The sequence below is a fragment of the Stomoxys calcitrans genome, chromosome 1 (genome assembly GCF_963082655.1).
Source record: "Stomoxys calcitrans chromosome 1, idStoCalc2.1, whole genome shotgun sequence".
Lineage (NCBI taxonomy): Eukaryota > Metazoa > Arthropoda > Insecta > Diptera > Muscidae > Stomoxys > Stomoxys calcitrans.
In genome coordinates this window covers 6,245,026-6,261,225 of record NC_081552.1, presented here as the reverse complement: position 1 = coordinate 6,261,225, position 16,200 = coordinate 6,245,026, and the positions used below count along the sequence as shown (strand labels likewise).

The window sequence follows — 16,200 nt, the reverse complement described above, 5'->3', positions numbered from 1 at the left end:
GGTTCGGAATTATTCTGTGTACTCGCGATGATGGCAAATATTGACCAATATTATTTAAAATAAAACTTAGCGAAATAATTATTTCTGAAAGCTCATCTGGAAAACTTTCCCAGACATAACTAACACAAGTCAAGCTATTTTTCACATAGTTTTTTAGGAATATTTTATCAAACTTTAATGAAATTCAGGATTCGCCAATAGAAGGTTAGGTCACCTGCGAAAACATAAAGTGGATACGCCCCATGAACATCATTATGGATGTCAAATATGGCGATTGAAAATGTCATCATATAGGAGAACACGTAAACAAAGAATGAAAGTAAAAAGAGAACAAGTAGACATCCTCAATGCCAAGTGGTGTCAAAAATTAAAAAAAAAAATTATGTCGGCTGATTGCTTGGCTTAACCTTATTCAGTGAATCCTGAATGGAATTTCAATATCATGAACATAACGAAACTCTAATAATCGGCTGAGACCACAATACAGTAGTATCTTTATTGTGTAGATTTATTTTACTTTAAAACGTAACATACATAACCCTTCATGGTGCAAATTGCTACAATGTTTCTAGCGTAACGAACCTAAAAAGGTGGCTTATTCGTTAATATTGTTTAACGTAAAGCTTTTATAGTTTTTTAAAACTTTACGAAACTTTTAAATACAAGTAAACATAAACAGGATGGTATTTCTTCATTTTTAAATATATTCGGCAATGTTTAATGAGTCGCTAAACGAATCTTTTCTAACTTTCTTCATGGCGAAATGGCAGAGCGAACTAATTTATACATTCTTAGAAGCTACAGTGTGTTATTTATGCTAATTTATTCTTAAATAACTAGTGCTAGAACTACCAGATTTTTTGAAATGGCAAGCATTAACTAAAAATCTCAAAAAAAAAAAAACTTAGCAAAACTACTACTTTTGTTGGGAGTGATTGACAGCCTTTAAAGCTCACTTTACGTTCGCTTATATATATTAATACATGTATTTTTGGAAATATTCAATTCATATTTCATAAACTATAAATTATATAAAGTTGAAAAACTTTTAAAACTAACGAAGTTCTTCCTAGAAATTGTTTTTAATTTTAAATATTATCATATAAGTTTAGTAAATCGAAATTTTTTTCAAAAAGAATAGCTAATGATTATTTACGGAACGAAAGAGTTATATGACCCTCAGAGCTTTTGAAGTGCCAAATTTTGCCCAAAATCTCGTTACAAAAAAACTTTACGAAACTACATCTTGGGTCAGATTCATCTGACAGACCCAAAGGCTCAATTTTGTTGACGTTATATACAATCACGATATACTTCTTTAGCATTTTATAAGATATCAATATTAAAAACTTAATGAAACTTTTGAAACAAAGCTAAATTTACAAAATTGAGGTAATAGTCACTCTCAGTAAAAATGTTTAATTAAATTTAAAATTTTAAAAATTTACGAAACTATTAAAATATATATTAGCTTATAAAAATGTGCCAGTATTTCTATTTTGTAGCGTATTGTAATAATCTTTCATAAAATGTAACATTTGGAAACTTAACGCAATTTTCGAAATTCTGAAGATATAAAAATTAGCTTATGCTTAATGAAAGAATTTTTCTTGAGTATTTACAACTTGAATAATCTCAAAACTCTTCAAAATAAAATTTGACCTTATCGATTTTTTTTTAGCTAAACGAAACACAATTACTAGTTTATCTATAATTTTTTCCTTTACATAGTATCCGATTTTAATAAAATACTTAATTTTTGAAACTGAACAAAAGTTTCAAAACTTCGAAAATGTGACAAAATTTCTTAAAGCATTCTAAGTTAATACTAGTTCTTTAACTGTATTAAAAAGTTTGAAAATAAACCAAAAACTACCAAAAATCACCGGTCTTTTGTACGAAGTGTTTCAAATAATGCCATATAAATTCAAAATTACTACATAACATAATAAGTGACCCTAGAAAGGAAACCTATTCATCCAAGTGCAAAAAAAACATACTCTTAAGATAAACTATGCTAAACCGTTCCTTAAATCCAAAGTTCAATAACCATTGTGAACTCAACGAAACAACTTCACATGTGGCGAAACCTTTATTGTTTCAATGCTCTCCTGTTGTTGTTGATGGTTGACTAAGCCCTTCTTTTCGTTTTTAATTAGTATAATCGCAGCATTAATGAACATTTTCATACAAAATTGCGTTGTAAATAATTGTTAATGGTCGTTGTTTGCTCAAAAACAACCTTTCGTTGATTTTTTTACTAGAAAATCAACAGAGGAAAAAGTGCATAAACCTACTGTTCTTCTTCGATAAAGGCAACAACAACAACAATAGCAGCGAGAATAGTTAATCCTTTGTTCCCCAAAGCTTGAGCCCAGCACGGGTTTAAAGATACAACAACGGCTATGAAAAAAAAATCATAGCAGTGACAGAGAAAAAAAAAATATTGCCAACCCAACGAATCAACGAACATTCGTTTAAACTGACAAACGTAAAGAAAGAACTTTACAGTTTTGAATTATTTTTATAGCTCTGAGCTCAAGTGACACATGTGTGGTGTGCAAGCTTGGCGAGTTGTTGTTATAATGGAACACTGTGAATGAGTAAGTAGTAAGTGCCACAGCAGAAACTTGACGAAGCGTTTCGTTGCTGCACTCTGGCGAGGGGAAACATGACAGGGCTCAATTTAAAAAGAATACAAATACAACAAAAAGAACACCAGAGTATCGTACGCCTGCAATTCAGCGACAATCTTTTGACTACAACAACAAGCACAACATCAGAAATCACTCTACAACAAAAACTAATAAAGTAAGGAGCGAGAATGAATAGTTAAATGCATAAATGTATGGCAATTTTTAGTTTTATTACACTACACTTCACAACAACACCATTATTCGGAGGACTGTAGCACTGCGCAATTAATTTTTATCGCAAATTTGCATTTTATTTATAGTCTTAGGTTTTTTTTTAACATTTTCTTCGATCTAGCAAGTGAGCTAGAGGCAGGCATCCAGCAAGCCAGCAACCATCATTTTTTAGTTAAGCATTGGTTTAGTTTGGAAGAACACAAAAAAACTGTCTATTTGACTAGGGTGTAAGATGAGTTCAGTTTAATTTAGTATATCGTTAGATTCTTTTTGATTTGGTTAATGACTTTTTCGAGTATGGGTTCGTAACGAAGGTGGTGTGATCAGTAAAAATACAAAAGCGTTGTTGGAAATCGTAGATGTGTGAAATTTGTATGTCTTAACAAAAACTTTTTAGTATCTAAAATATTTTAAATTAGCAAAAATGATCATCATCCATTTTAAATTTGGTGTTTGTGACATTCAAATTGCTCAAACTCTTCATACTCTATTACTCTTCAGAAGACATTTGGTAAAGTTTTTTGACTATCGTTTCTGCCATCTTCCGGTGATGGACTCTGATGAAGCGGGGAAAACCATGAGTTACTAGCATTGGTCATCGAAGGAAGGCTTAAGATTTGGTGGCAATTTTGTTAATTTAGAACCTATTTGCGATTGAGGTCGTGGAGATACTTTAGATGCAGAACCCAGTGATGTTTCTGTTTATAGAAACACTGATTATGGATGTAGAAACATTGATCATTCAAATGATCATAACGTTAAGCTTGTGGAACAATTTCAAGGATGCAGAACGCAAAGCGCCTCAAGAGCCGCTGATAATTATGTAGTGTGCAAATGAGGTTTGTGTCATAGAGACACTGATGATGCATAACCAAAATCAGCCTGTAATAAAACAAAGCACCCTTAAGCTCAAAAAATCATTTTTAAGTTTATGATCACTAAATGTATAGCGTAAAGGATGTTTTAGTCGCAGAAACACTGATAATATGGAACCATAAACAGGCTGGAATAAAACGAAACCTTAAAAAGTAACCAGATAGTTTTGACTAATCAAAATGGCAGTTGGACTAGTCTGCTGACATTTAAGCGATTTAAAAGAAATTCGTAGAGATAGTTAAAAGGCAGAACAAATTAGAGGTTTCTGGCGTTGATTCAGCGATTATTTGGAGTACAGGGAGATCCTACTTATAAAGTCAATAGTGATATCGAACCCAGAAAAGTATATCGACACTTAGAAAACAATGTAATGTGAAAACGCAAGTTAAAGTCGTAAAGACACTGATGATGCACGGAATCAAAACTGGGCTTCATTACAAGCAGAAGAGTGTTGATTTTTGACAAAGAATCAAATGCATACTCGTCTCCAGATCAAACTCTTGGCGGCTACTGACTCAAAAAAGAAAAATGTTAACGGATAAGAAATCTTGTCTGAATAAATGGGTTATTATGAAACTAAGTTGAATAACGCATTCTCAGCAGTATTTGGCAAAGATTAGAATGCATCCACCCTTTCAGATTTCACTCTAGCGTCTATTGGCTAAAAGAAACACATGTACATTTTTTGCCTTTAGATATGCCTTAAATAAGGTTTGAAAATGGCGGGGAAGGTCCTAGAATACTTACCTGTTGTGGGACATTTCAAATAGAGCTGAGAGTATCTGCAAAATAATTATTAAATTATAAAACTATATTTAATAATGATTTCATTAAGAGCAATCTTCAAAAAACAATTTTACTGATATAGCCAAAACATTAATGCCAGTCATCAACTGAGTGGGTGTCGTGCTCGGAGTACTGATAAGTTTGTTGTGGATTTGACTTCCACTAGAAGCTTAGGAATGACGCAACAAAAGTGTAAATGTGGTATCATAAAAGGTTAAAATAATTAAAATGGGTTTGATTTTAAATGTCCACTTTAATTTATCCTACTTAAAGTCTTGTGATTTTTCACAGTTATTCGCAGCGAAAATGCCTACTAAATTATTGCGAAATCGGACACAAATAAAAGTCAAACAACAAAGACTACATCATTGGTGCCCCTTTCGTGAGCATTCAATTACAATTGCAATAAATTGGAGCGAAATTTATACTGACGCAGCGACATGTCGCTACTGTTTTGCTCTGTAACACTTATTTGATATGTGTCCGCACTTTCTTCGTCACCATTATTTTCTAATGCGTCTTGAGAGTTGTTCGGGCGAAAAGACAAAGGCAGTATTAGACTTAAGACAAAACATATGACTAAAAATTTCGAATACAGTTTGGTTTTGTATCTCAAAGAAATACTTCTATTCGCTAGACCCAACAGTATTTTAAAATTTAATTTCTTTCATTCCATTATTTTTCCCCGTATTAACATTCCCACCTCCTTTGTTGCTCGCTGTATATTTGTGAACTGCAATTTGTCACTTGTGTGAAGCATGTTATTGCTATATGACTTGACGGCAATGATTTGTTTTATCTCAATCCGTTTGCACAAAGATTTGCGTTCCCGTCGTATGGACCCGCGCCGCTAGCCCCTGCTGTTCCACATGTCCACGGCACAAGTCTTCTTTTGGGCTACACATTCACTGTATGCAGTGCAGTGCAAAGCAGTTCACATTTATTTTACTTTGATTGCAAATGATTTGTTGCTGATAGTGTTTTTTTGCTCTTAGTATTTTGCTTCTGTTGTTGTTAGTCAGGTTGTTGCTTACAAATGCCGAATCGCCAATATTCATGTTGCAGCACGTGCACTTGGGTGCTGCGTTAGCTGATGTTGCTCATTGGCAAAACTCTAAATATAAACGACACTGAAAGTTTGAACAGATGTAGAAAATTTCCTTGTATTTTTTTATAGTTTTACACATGAAACACAGTATAAAATCTTAATGTAAGGGGATATGGAAGAAAAACGTAAACGCAAAATGTGTAAATTTTTTGTAATTTTTCTGATTTTTTTCTGTTCATTGCCATTTATGAGTTAATGACCTTTGCATTGCAAGTTTCTTCAGTTTTGTGTTTTTGGGGGAAACAGTGGCAGTGTTGATGTTCATTTGACTATATTACTAAATGGAAAGCATTGGAGAATTAATGATTAAATGATGGCTAATGAACGATTTATAGAATTTCTGTTCACGAGCGAGCTCAGCCTCATTTCCAAATGTATACCAATGGATGCGATATCATGTGTACAAGGAATCTGTTGATCAGGTAGATTTTTTACAGATATATTGCACAAATAAAAATCATCTCTTCCAACACAATTTCTAAAAAAAAAAATAAAAAAAGCTTAAAGTATTTAACACAAGCACCAGGCAAACATAAAAAATAGCATAAACATTTTTTTACTTAAAACGGCAGTTTTTGTTTACCGATTTAGCTGACTGAAATGTTCATTAATACAGCAGCCCTATGTTTGCTGAAACAGCAGTAATGTCTGCTTTCCCATTGGCTAAAACTACTGTTTGAATTACAAATTAGATTATCGTCGACTAAGTTCTGCATCAACAGTGAATTTCAACATGTTATCGATGTTTCTGATGAAACTAACTAACTACTAAATTTCCCATCAACATTGCAGTTGGAAATTGAGAATACCTCTCATATCAGTGAGTGCGGTTTAAGCTCCATGATAAGCTCATTTTTATTGTAGACTACGGATGGCATGCCGCACAGCGACACCGTTTGGTAGAGATGTTTTAACATGACAGAATACATCACAAATGTAGCCAGCATTAGTAAGGGGAAACCACAGCTGAAGATTTTTCTGATGTTACCATGGTAATTTGGACCGAGGCGTTCGGCGTCATAGGCGGACATGCTAAACTCTGCACCACGGTGGAACAATTTTTTAAAAATTACTTCACTTTAACAATTTTTCTTCATATTACGATAAACAAGACTAAAATGATGCCAACGACACTATATAATTTTAAATGTCATCTTTGTAGAAAATCGTATACATATTTTACTTCCAAATATGCTTCCGTTTCGATTTTCTTCCCCTGACTAATTCTTATTTTACTTTACAGAAGACTGTCAGTTTTTTTAATCCAATGCATAAACGTACCATTCTTACTTTTAAAATTGAAACATTTAAAGGAGCTTCTAAATGTTGATTTTTTAAGAGCTATAGGAAAGTTTTTCAAAACTTTCAGAAAAATGCATGAAATCTTCATTTGAATCGATAGTTCGGTCCATATAATTTAATGTTTGAAGATTATTTCATGCAAATGTTGACCGCGACTGCGCTCAAATAGTCCATTCGCTTAATCCAATTTTGGCATACTCATTCCCACATTTCCGCAGGTAACTCACGAATAAATGCTTCAATGTTGTCTTCCAATGCGTCAATTGAAGCGGGCTTTTCTGTATAGACATGAGCTTTAACATAGCCCCACAAAAAATAGTCTAAAGGCCTTGAATCGCACGATCTGAAATAGTCCCATTCACAGAAAAAATTAAAAACTGTGTTCAATTAAGAAATATGTACATTCAATAAAAAAATTTGCTGAAACAATATAATTTATGTACATATTTAGAATGAATCGTGAAAAATACCAATCTAAGCAGTTTGCATTGAATACCACGAAATCTACATCCATATACATTATCTTCCATCCTCAGTGCCTAAGTCAATAGAATCTATATATAGATAATAAAATATTAAAATAAGATAATTGGTATTAATAATGTATTTATAAATACCACGTTCACTTTCTACAATGTCCTCTTATTTGTTGCGTCCTATTTGTTCACATAGGGGATTTTTCTGTATAACATTAACTAAGCGCAAAATTTTTCACAATAAATCTGTTCAATTTTAAAATTATAATAAAGAAAACTACACTTTATATAGAGATAAGAAACACACATCTAATTTTCTTGATATTTTTATTGTCCAGCCACGCTACTGTGTGTCTGTATGTGATAGAAGCTAGAAATATATATATGACTCATTCGCACTTCTTTTCGCATGACATACATGTGAAAGGAAACACAATATAATCCGGGTCAATACACAATTTATACTATTAAATAACAATTTAATTCGTACAATTAAAAGTATGTTCAACGAATGCCTTGTTTACCAATCACTTGCCGTGATACAAAAAATATCGATTTTCTGTATCAAAAATAATTAAAGCAATTAAAACCTTGTTTGAGAAGATTTTTGTAAGTCATTACCATGTTTAATCGGTCAAATTTGGGTCTATGTTTTTTCTGTGTTATTACGCGTGCTGTGTGGCATGTGGCAACGTCTTTTTGAAACCACATGTCGTATAAGTCAAGCTCTTGCATTTTGGGTAAAAAAAAAGTTGGATATCATCTCATGATAGCGCTTACCATCACAGTTAGGTTACGATTAATTTCATTTTTCAAGAAGTACGGTCCAGTGATGCCACCAGCCCATAAACCGCACCGAACTGTGTTTTTTTTTCAGGATGCATTGGTATCTCTTGCAATGCTACTTGGTGGTCTACACTTCAAAATCGACAATTCTGCTTTTTCAATGGGTATGTAACCATTGAGCCAAAAAGGCGCTGAACATAATTTTAGCGCGATTAACTTTCTTAACAGAGCACGCATTTTGATAATAAAATTCAATAATTTGCAAGCGTTGTTCGTTTGTAAGATGATTCATGGTTAAATTATAGACCAAACTGAAGATGTTTGATAGTGAAACAAAACACGAAAAGTGAGTGTTGCCAAAAAAATAATAGCTAAAATATCGCCCTTAATTTGCTATGTATTTCTGAGTCGTTAACTAAGATGCAACGTTGTCCTTGACTCAAAGTAAATTTCCGAACTTTAGCTACGCTCCTAAAAGTATTTGCATTTTGTAATGCAGCAAGAAAGAAAATTGCTCTACCTCTTATATTTCTACTAAATGAAGACATCCAATTATTACAACAAAATACACATGCCCAACTGCTACTCTAAACAATCGTCGATTTTGCTTACATTGAAAACTCACTCTTATGGCAATCGACGATTGGCTAGCTTACAAAATAATATTCTCAGCAAGAAGGTCAACTATATTTCCAACAACATTCGCCATAACACTTTTTAACAATGTTTTCGACATGAATATATATCTCGAAACTTGGTGTCAGAGATTTTAGAAGATCGAAGCGTTTGGAACGCTATTCTAAGTTTGTCTAATGAGACAAATGTTCTGTCAAAGTAAAGTAAGGTTTTAGGGTCTTAGTTTTACAATGACTTCTACTAAATTGACCTCCCTTTCCTAACAATATCAAGTATAGTTACTTTAATTATCTTAAATCTAGTGATAATCTTTATTAAAATAAACGTACTATAACTAACTTCTTCGGGACATAAATTATACCCCAGAGTATAATAAACACCCAGACGTTTTCACAATTTCTCAGCCCAAAAAGGGAGTATATCATAATAGTCCTCCTTCCTGCCAACAAACAAATACTCAAATAGATAATCGCAAAGTATAACCAACACACTCCAATACAGTAGTGGCAAGAAGTAGTAAGGTGGTGACCTAGTTTAGTCATAATCGTTGATGCAATTAAAGGTCCTTTAGATTAAATCCAAAAACCGGCCAAGCAAAACAACCCATAAATATGAATGAGAAAAACAACCATCGCATCATTGACCAACATCATCCTCATTGTTATTATCCTTAACCAAAGTCCATTGAGTTCATTACAAAGACCACAATATTGACCTTACAATGTAGCAGCTAGCTATGTTGGCTAGCCAAAGGAGGTGTAGCATGTTCATACATACAAGCAGGGTGTTTTCTTTTTTGCTTTGTGTAATGTCCTGTTGAGGCCATAAATTATTTTCATGACTCTGGGTAAGTATAGGGGCGAAGCAGATTTTCTGCAAACATAATAACAATAATCATTGCACTTTTTTGCTCAATCTCTCTGTGTATGTGTCTGTGAGTATTGTTGGCTGTGGTAGTTTTGCAATCTATAACAATGGTCAAATAATTATATTTAATAAATTTTGCTACAGTTTTCCGCTCTTCTTTCCCCCCTCTGGCAACATTGTCAAGCCTTGCAATTTTTATTCATTGTTAAATCATCTTCCTAGTCTCATTCAGAGGGGTGGGTGGTGGTGGTTGATCCATTTGCTTGTAATAATTTGTAACATTTTTCATGTGGACGTTTATTATAATTTATATACATTTGCATAATAAATACATATTCAGGCCTTTGGAACTGAGCATTATTGTTGCAACAGTTTAGTTTAAGCTTCATTTAGTACTCGTATCATGGTGGTCATATGTGAAAAGTAGTTACGTGTTAGAACGAACATTAGGAACAAGTGTTAGGGTTTTGGGAGCAGTTAGTTGAATAGTAAACTGAACAAAATAGAGCATTTAAAAGGCTGTAGTAAACATGTTTTCTGATTAAAATCATTTAGCTTAGAATATATCACAAAAACAGCTAAACTTTGTATCGAAAATAAAAAATTTACTACGATTTTATTTTTTCTATACTTGGTAAAAGATGGCGCCTTCATGTTTGAAGACTGTTTAAAAACATAACAACAAGTAAAAGCGTTCGGCCGGGCCGAATCATATATACCCTCCATGGATGACATTTGTCAAGTTCTTTGCCTGGGGCTCTTTATATGATAGAAAACACGTTACTTTGCCAATACCTGCTGCTATTATTTTATTCACATTATTATTAATACCATGTGGTATTATATACCAGACGAAGGAGATTACTTGGAATTGCGTTAGAACCAATCTGATATCCGCTTAAAATTTTACACAGAGACTTCTTATTGATATAGGTCGTTGGAGATTCCAAATGGACCATATCGGTTCATGTTTGGATATAGCTCCCATATTAGGCGGTCTCTCGATTTGACATCTTGAGCCCCAAGAAGTCGCAATTGTTATCCGATTTGGCTGAACTTTTACAAGTAGTGTTCTATTACAACTTCCAACAACCGGGCCAAGTAATGTCCAAGTCGGTCAATAGCGTGATATAGCTCCCATATAAACATACCTCCCGATTGAACATCTTCAGGCCCTGAAAGTCGCTTTGGCATCTTGAGCCCTTGTTTTTATACGTATTGTTCTGTTAGGACTCCTAACAACTGCGCTCAGCACGGTGGAATTTCTCGCTTTTTTTGTATGGAGAAAAAATATATAAAATTAAAACCAATTATTTATACAATTGCGTGTACAAATACTTGGGTTGCCTTTTATATTTCAGGATAAGAGAACACAATAACAAATATTATTCTTCGAAAAAAGCTTTATTGTTTTTCAAAATAACCCAATTAAGATCTATACAAATCAATGTTTTGCGTGCTCAAAAATGCAGTTGTTTCGTATATTTTTTATATTTAGAAAATGCCTCAATCGTTGTTTAGAAATTCAACAATTTTGAATGGATTTATTGAAAAGTTTAAAATTTTTAAATTAATATTAGCAGAAATTATTATTTTTCAGGGTGTGAGAATTTAAAAAAATATATAACAATTATGATCTCCGGGGAGCATTGATTGTAAATATATTTACATGTTTTTTGTTTTGCTGATATTTGATTTTTTCGGAGGAGTGTTAGTGTTGATTAACGTTAAATACAAAGCATTTAGCGGGAATGGCGTAGTATTTGTTCATAAACTAGTGAATCCGCTAGGTTGATAAATAAAATCTTATATATAAAAATCAATTTGTGTTTGTTTGTTTGTTTGTGTGTTCCTTATAGACTCAGAAACGGCTGAACCGATCTTCGTGAAATTTTCACAGATGGTGCTTATTGATTCCGTGGTGAAAATAGGGTACTACATATTTTGATATCTGAAGGGGGGCGGACCCTCCCCCTTATCCTAATTTTCAGAAACGCCAGATCTCGGAGATGGGTTGCGCAATTTAAGCGAAATTGTGTGCTCTCATATAGTCCCCTAAAAAGAAAAATTTGGTATCCAAATTTCGGACCAATCACGGCAATATGGGAATTTAATGAAAGGTATTTAGGACAAGAAAACGAATTTGGTATCCAATTGTCGGACCAAGTGTTAGGGGGACCACCCCAACCCTCAAAACACCTCTAGATCGAACATATTTACCGACCTTGGCAATATGGGACTCAAATGAAAGGTATTTGCTAGTAGAATACCACGGGACCACGTTTCTGGGGGTCCACCTCTACCCCAAAACACCCCCCTCAAACAGGACGTATTTACTGACCATGGGATATGAGGCTTAAATAAAAGGTATTTAAGTGTAGAATTCAAATCTGACATCCAAATATGGGAACAAGTGTTTGGGGAGCCGCTTCTCCCCATAAACATCCCCCAGGGGGGACAAATTTACGACCATAACAATATGGGGCTCAAATGAAAGGCCTTAGGGAGTAAAGCACGAATCTGATATCAATATTCGGGAAAAGTGTCTATGGGACCACCCCACCCCCACAACACCACCCAAATGGGAAGTATTTGCTGACTATTGCAATATGAGGCTCAACTAAGAGGGATTTTAGAGTAAAATACGAATGCGATATATATTTTCAAGGCCAACTCACTGAGTGGCCTCCCATCCCCCAAAAACCATCCAAGCCGGTCATGTTTGCTGACTATGAAAATATGGAGCTCAAATTAAAGGTATTTGGGAGTAGACCACGTATCTGATATCAACATTAGGGACCAACTGTCGAAGGGACGTCCCACAATCATAACAACCCCCAAATAGAACGTATTTGCTCACCATAACAATTTGGGTCTTAAAGAGAGTGGAACTAGATATTTATAGTTTTAAGGCCAATACCCCAAACCGGACATATTTGGTGACTTGCAATAAGGAGATTGAATGAGATTAGAAAACGAATTTGATATCCAATTTTGAGGTCAATGGCAATATGGAGTTCAAATAAATGATTTATAGATATATGAGAATAGAGCACGTTGCTGATTTATTTTCCGGGCTTATTGTTTGGGGGACCACCCCAATCCCCAAAACTCCTCTAAATCGGGCATATTTACCGACCATGTCAATGTGAGGCTTAAATGAAAGGTATTGGTCGGTAGAGCAAGAACTGATACCCACTTTCGGGACCAATTTTCTGGGGGTCTACCCCTTTCCCAAAATACCTCACAGACAGCAATTTTTTACTGACCATCGCAATATGTGGCTTAAATAAAGGTATTTGGGAGTAGAATACTAATTTAATATCCAATTTTAGGACCATGTATTAAGGGCATCACCCCTTCCTCAAAACACCCCCCAAAGGGTACAAATTTTTCGACTATGCCAATATGCGGCTCAAATGAAAGTTATTTGAGATTAGAAAAAGAATTTGATAACCTATTTTGGGGCCATGTGTTTGGGGGACGCCAAGTGTCTGGGGAACCACCTCACCCCCGAAAATACCCCTAAATCAGATATCATGAGAATATCGGGCTGAAATGAAGTATTTTAAAAATGGAGTACACCTTACATCCAAACATTAATTCGAAGACCAATAAAGATCATATGGAATTCAGATAAAGGCACTTATATTGTTAAACTGATAGTCATACGATATACTATTTTCGTAGCATGGTATTTCACTAAAAGATCTTTAATTGTCGAAAATAAATATTCCAAGGAAACTTTTGTTCCATATAAAGAAAAGAAGGCGCAGCGGAGCGGGCCCGGGTCAGCTAGTACATCATAAGACATGATAAAATATCTTCGGAAACCAAAGATCATGAGCGTGTTCGTGTTTTCATTCAAATGCCACTTGTGGTTATCGATGTATATGGAAGCTGGATAAAACAAATTTAGCTTCGTCAAGATATAACATTGTTTTTTGTTATTATTTTATATAAACAAACAAAATAAATTGAAGGTCTTAAACTAATCTCGGTTTTGTTCTAAAGCCAATAACAGTTAGGTATTAAAATTAAAGTTAGTACCTGTTTGGTAATAAATTTAATACCAAATGGTACTCATCGTTTTATTTTTATAGCCTTCAACATAGGATGGGGGTATGCTAATTTCGTTATTCTGTTTGTAACTCCTCGAAATATTCGTCTCAGACACCATAAAGTATATATATATTATTGATCGTCATGACATTTTATGTCCATCTAGCCATGTCCGTCCGTCTGTCTGTCAAAAGCACGCTAACTTTTGAAGGAGAAAAGATAGCCGATTGGAATCTTGCACAAATACTTTTTATAGGTGTAGGTCAATTGGGATTGTAAATAGGTCGTATCGGCCCATGTTTTGATATAACCGATATAAACCGATCTTGGATCTTGACGTCTTAAGCCACTACAGGGCGCAATTTTTATCCGATTTGGCTGAAATTTTGCATGGGTTGTTTTATTATGATTTTCAACAACTGTGCTAAGTATGGTTGAAATCGGTTCATAACCTGATATAGCTGTCATATAAACCAATCTGTGGTCTTGACTTCTTGAGCCTTTTGAGGGCGCAAATTCAATCCCATTTCGTTGGAATTTTGCAGAGTATGTTTTAAATTGGTCCATAACCTGATATAACTGCCATATAAACCGATCTGGGATCTTGACTTCTTCAACCTCTATAGGGCGCAATTTTTATCTGATTTGTACAACAGCTTCTCCCATGACCTTCAACATACTTGTCAAATATGGTCTGAATCGGTCTATAGCCTAATACAGCTCCCCTACTAAACGATCTCCCTATTTTACTTTTTGAGCCCCTAAGGGGCCCAATTCTTATTCGATTTGGCTGAAATTGTACACAGTGACTTCTACTATGGTCTCCAACATTCATTTCATTATGGTCCGAATCGAGCCATAACTTGATATAGCTCCAATAGCATAGCAATTATTTTCTTTTATCCCTTCCTTTCCTTTGTTTGCCTAAAAAGAGACACCGGAAAAAGAACTCGACAAATGGGATCCATGGTGGAGGGTATAACACGCTTCTGGTTGTTTTAAAACTACAACAGCTGGTATTTATTTATGTCATACTGGACTGTGTCACTATCAATACCGTATGATATCGAAATAAGCCCGTTTAATATCAATTGTGTAGTAAGGTCCATAGCTTTATATAGCCTCAAAATTCTATATTTTTAATGTTTCACTTCTTCTTTTTCTGCATTACAAAGTTCTTTGACATTTTCTAATTTTTCTTAATTCTTTTTTTTTCAATTCCAGGAGCAAAGCTTTACTTGGCCCGCTGTTGTAACCGTATTCGTTTTTGCCATGGGTTGTGGTTTTCTAGTAGCTCGATGAGTATTGACCCTTTAAAAATGAACAGCCACAACATGGAATAATTCATCAATTTACATAAAAGCAAAAAAAGCAACGAATTTATTTTTCAACAAAAAAATAAACGTTAACACAACTCTCTAGTTCATTGTTTGTGAGTCATACATGGGAAACCCGAAAAGGAGCTGGAAAAGCGAAAAGTTGGTGCACAAGAACAATAAGATAAAACAACAAAACGAAGAAGCAGCAAAAGCGTCAACGCGGAAACTTACACGGATCAATAAGCCAATATAGATACAAAAAGGAGCAATTGAAAGAGGGTTTTGTAAGAAAGTGAAGGAAACGAAGTCACATTAGCATTATGAAGCAGTGAAGACACAAAATATAGTAAATGTATTGCTCAATTAAAATCTACTCTTAAAATATCCTTATAAAGAATACAAAGCATAATGAAACATGAAAAACACAGCAAATTCACAATTCAGACTGGCAGCAAACAAAGAAAGACAATGAAATGAGAAAAAAAAAACATTTCTTATACAAAAAATACTATAACGCAAAAACAGAACTGAGATTTTTGGAACAATGTTTTTTTGATACAAGTTTACACAAATAATTAACAAAACAAAAAAGAAAAACAATATTTTAAGAAGAAATTTTTTACAAAAAAAAAAAATCGAAAAACAAAATTTTTGCTAAAACTTACTTAATACAACAGATATACATAGGCATACATATATTTTTGGCCCAATATTTACAAATACATCTACAAATATAATGAGAATAAAATGCTTCAAACAATTTATCATTTGCTGTTATGTACACTAAAATACAAATTCAATAAAAAAAAAAATAAAACTTCTCTCTAGAAACAAACTTAAATTTTCTACACTAAGCTTTTATAACATACATATATTCATATACTATACTTACAACTGCTTTTATAAACAGTATTTATGTTAAATGAATAAGCAAAACTTATTTTTTATAAGTCACAAAAGTTATAAGTGAAAAGATTGTTCAGTTTAAAGATTTTAAACAAATAAGAAAACTCTAAAAAAAATTTCAGTTGAAATATTTAACTTTGAAGTAAGATTTGTAAAGCTTTAATTTGTTTTAATTTATTTAGTATGAAATTGTTTCAAATTTTAAA

General features: G+C 33.7%; 1 protein-coding gene across 1 annotated transcript in view; it reads left to right on the top strand.

Annotated features, from left to right (window-relative positions):
- Nucleotides 1-15,841, top strand: part of LOC106088356 (cell death protein hid) — a 52,673-nt gene extending 36,832 nt beyond the window's left edge. Inside the window, exon 4 of the mRNA XM_013253833.2 lies at nucleotides 14,994-15,841. Within this exon, the coding sequence (XP_013109287.2) occupies nucleotides 14,994-15,071 (78 nt within the window). The 3' untranslated portion in view covers nucleotides 15,072-15,841. The remainder of the gene's footprint in view (nucleotides 1-14,993) is intronic.
- Nucleotides 15,842-16,200: the final 359 nt, after the last annotated feature.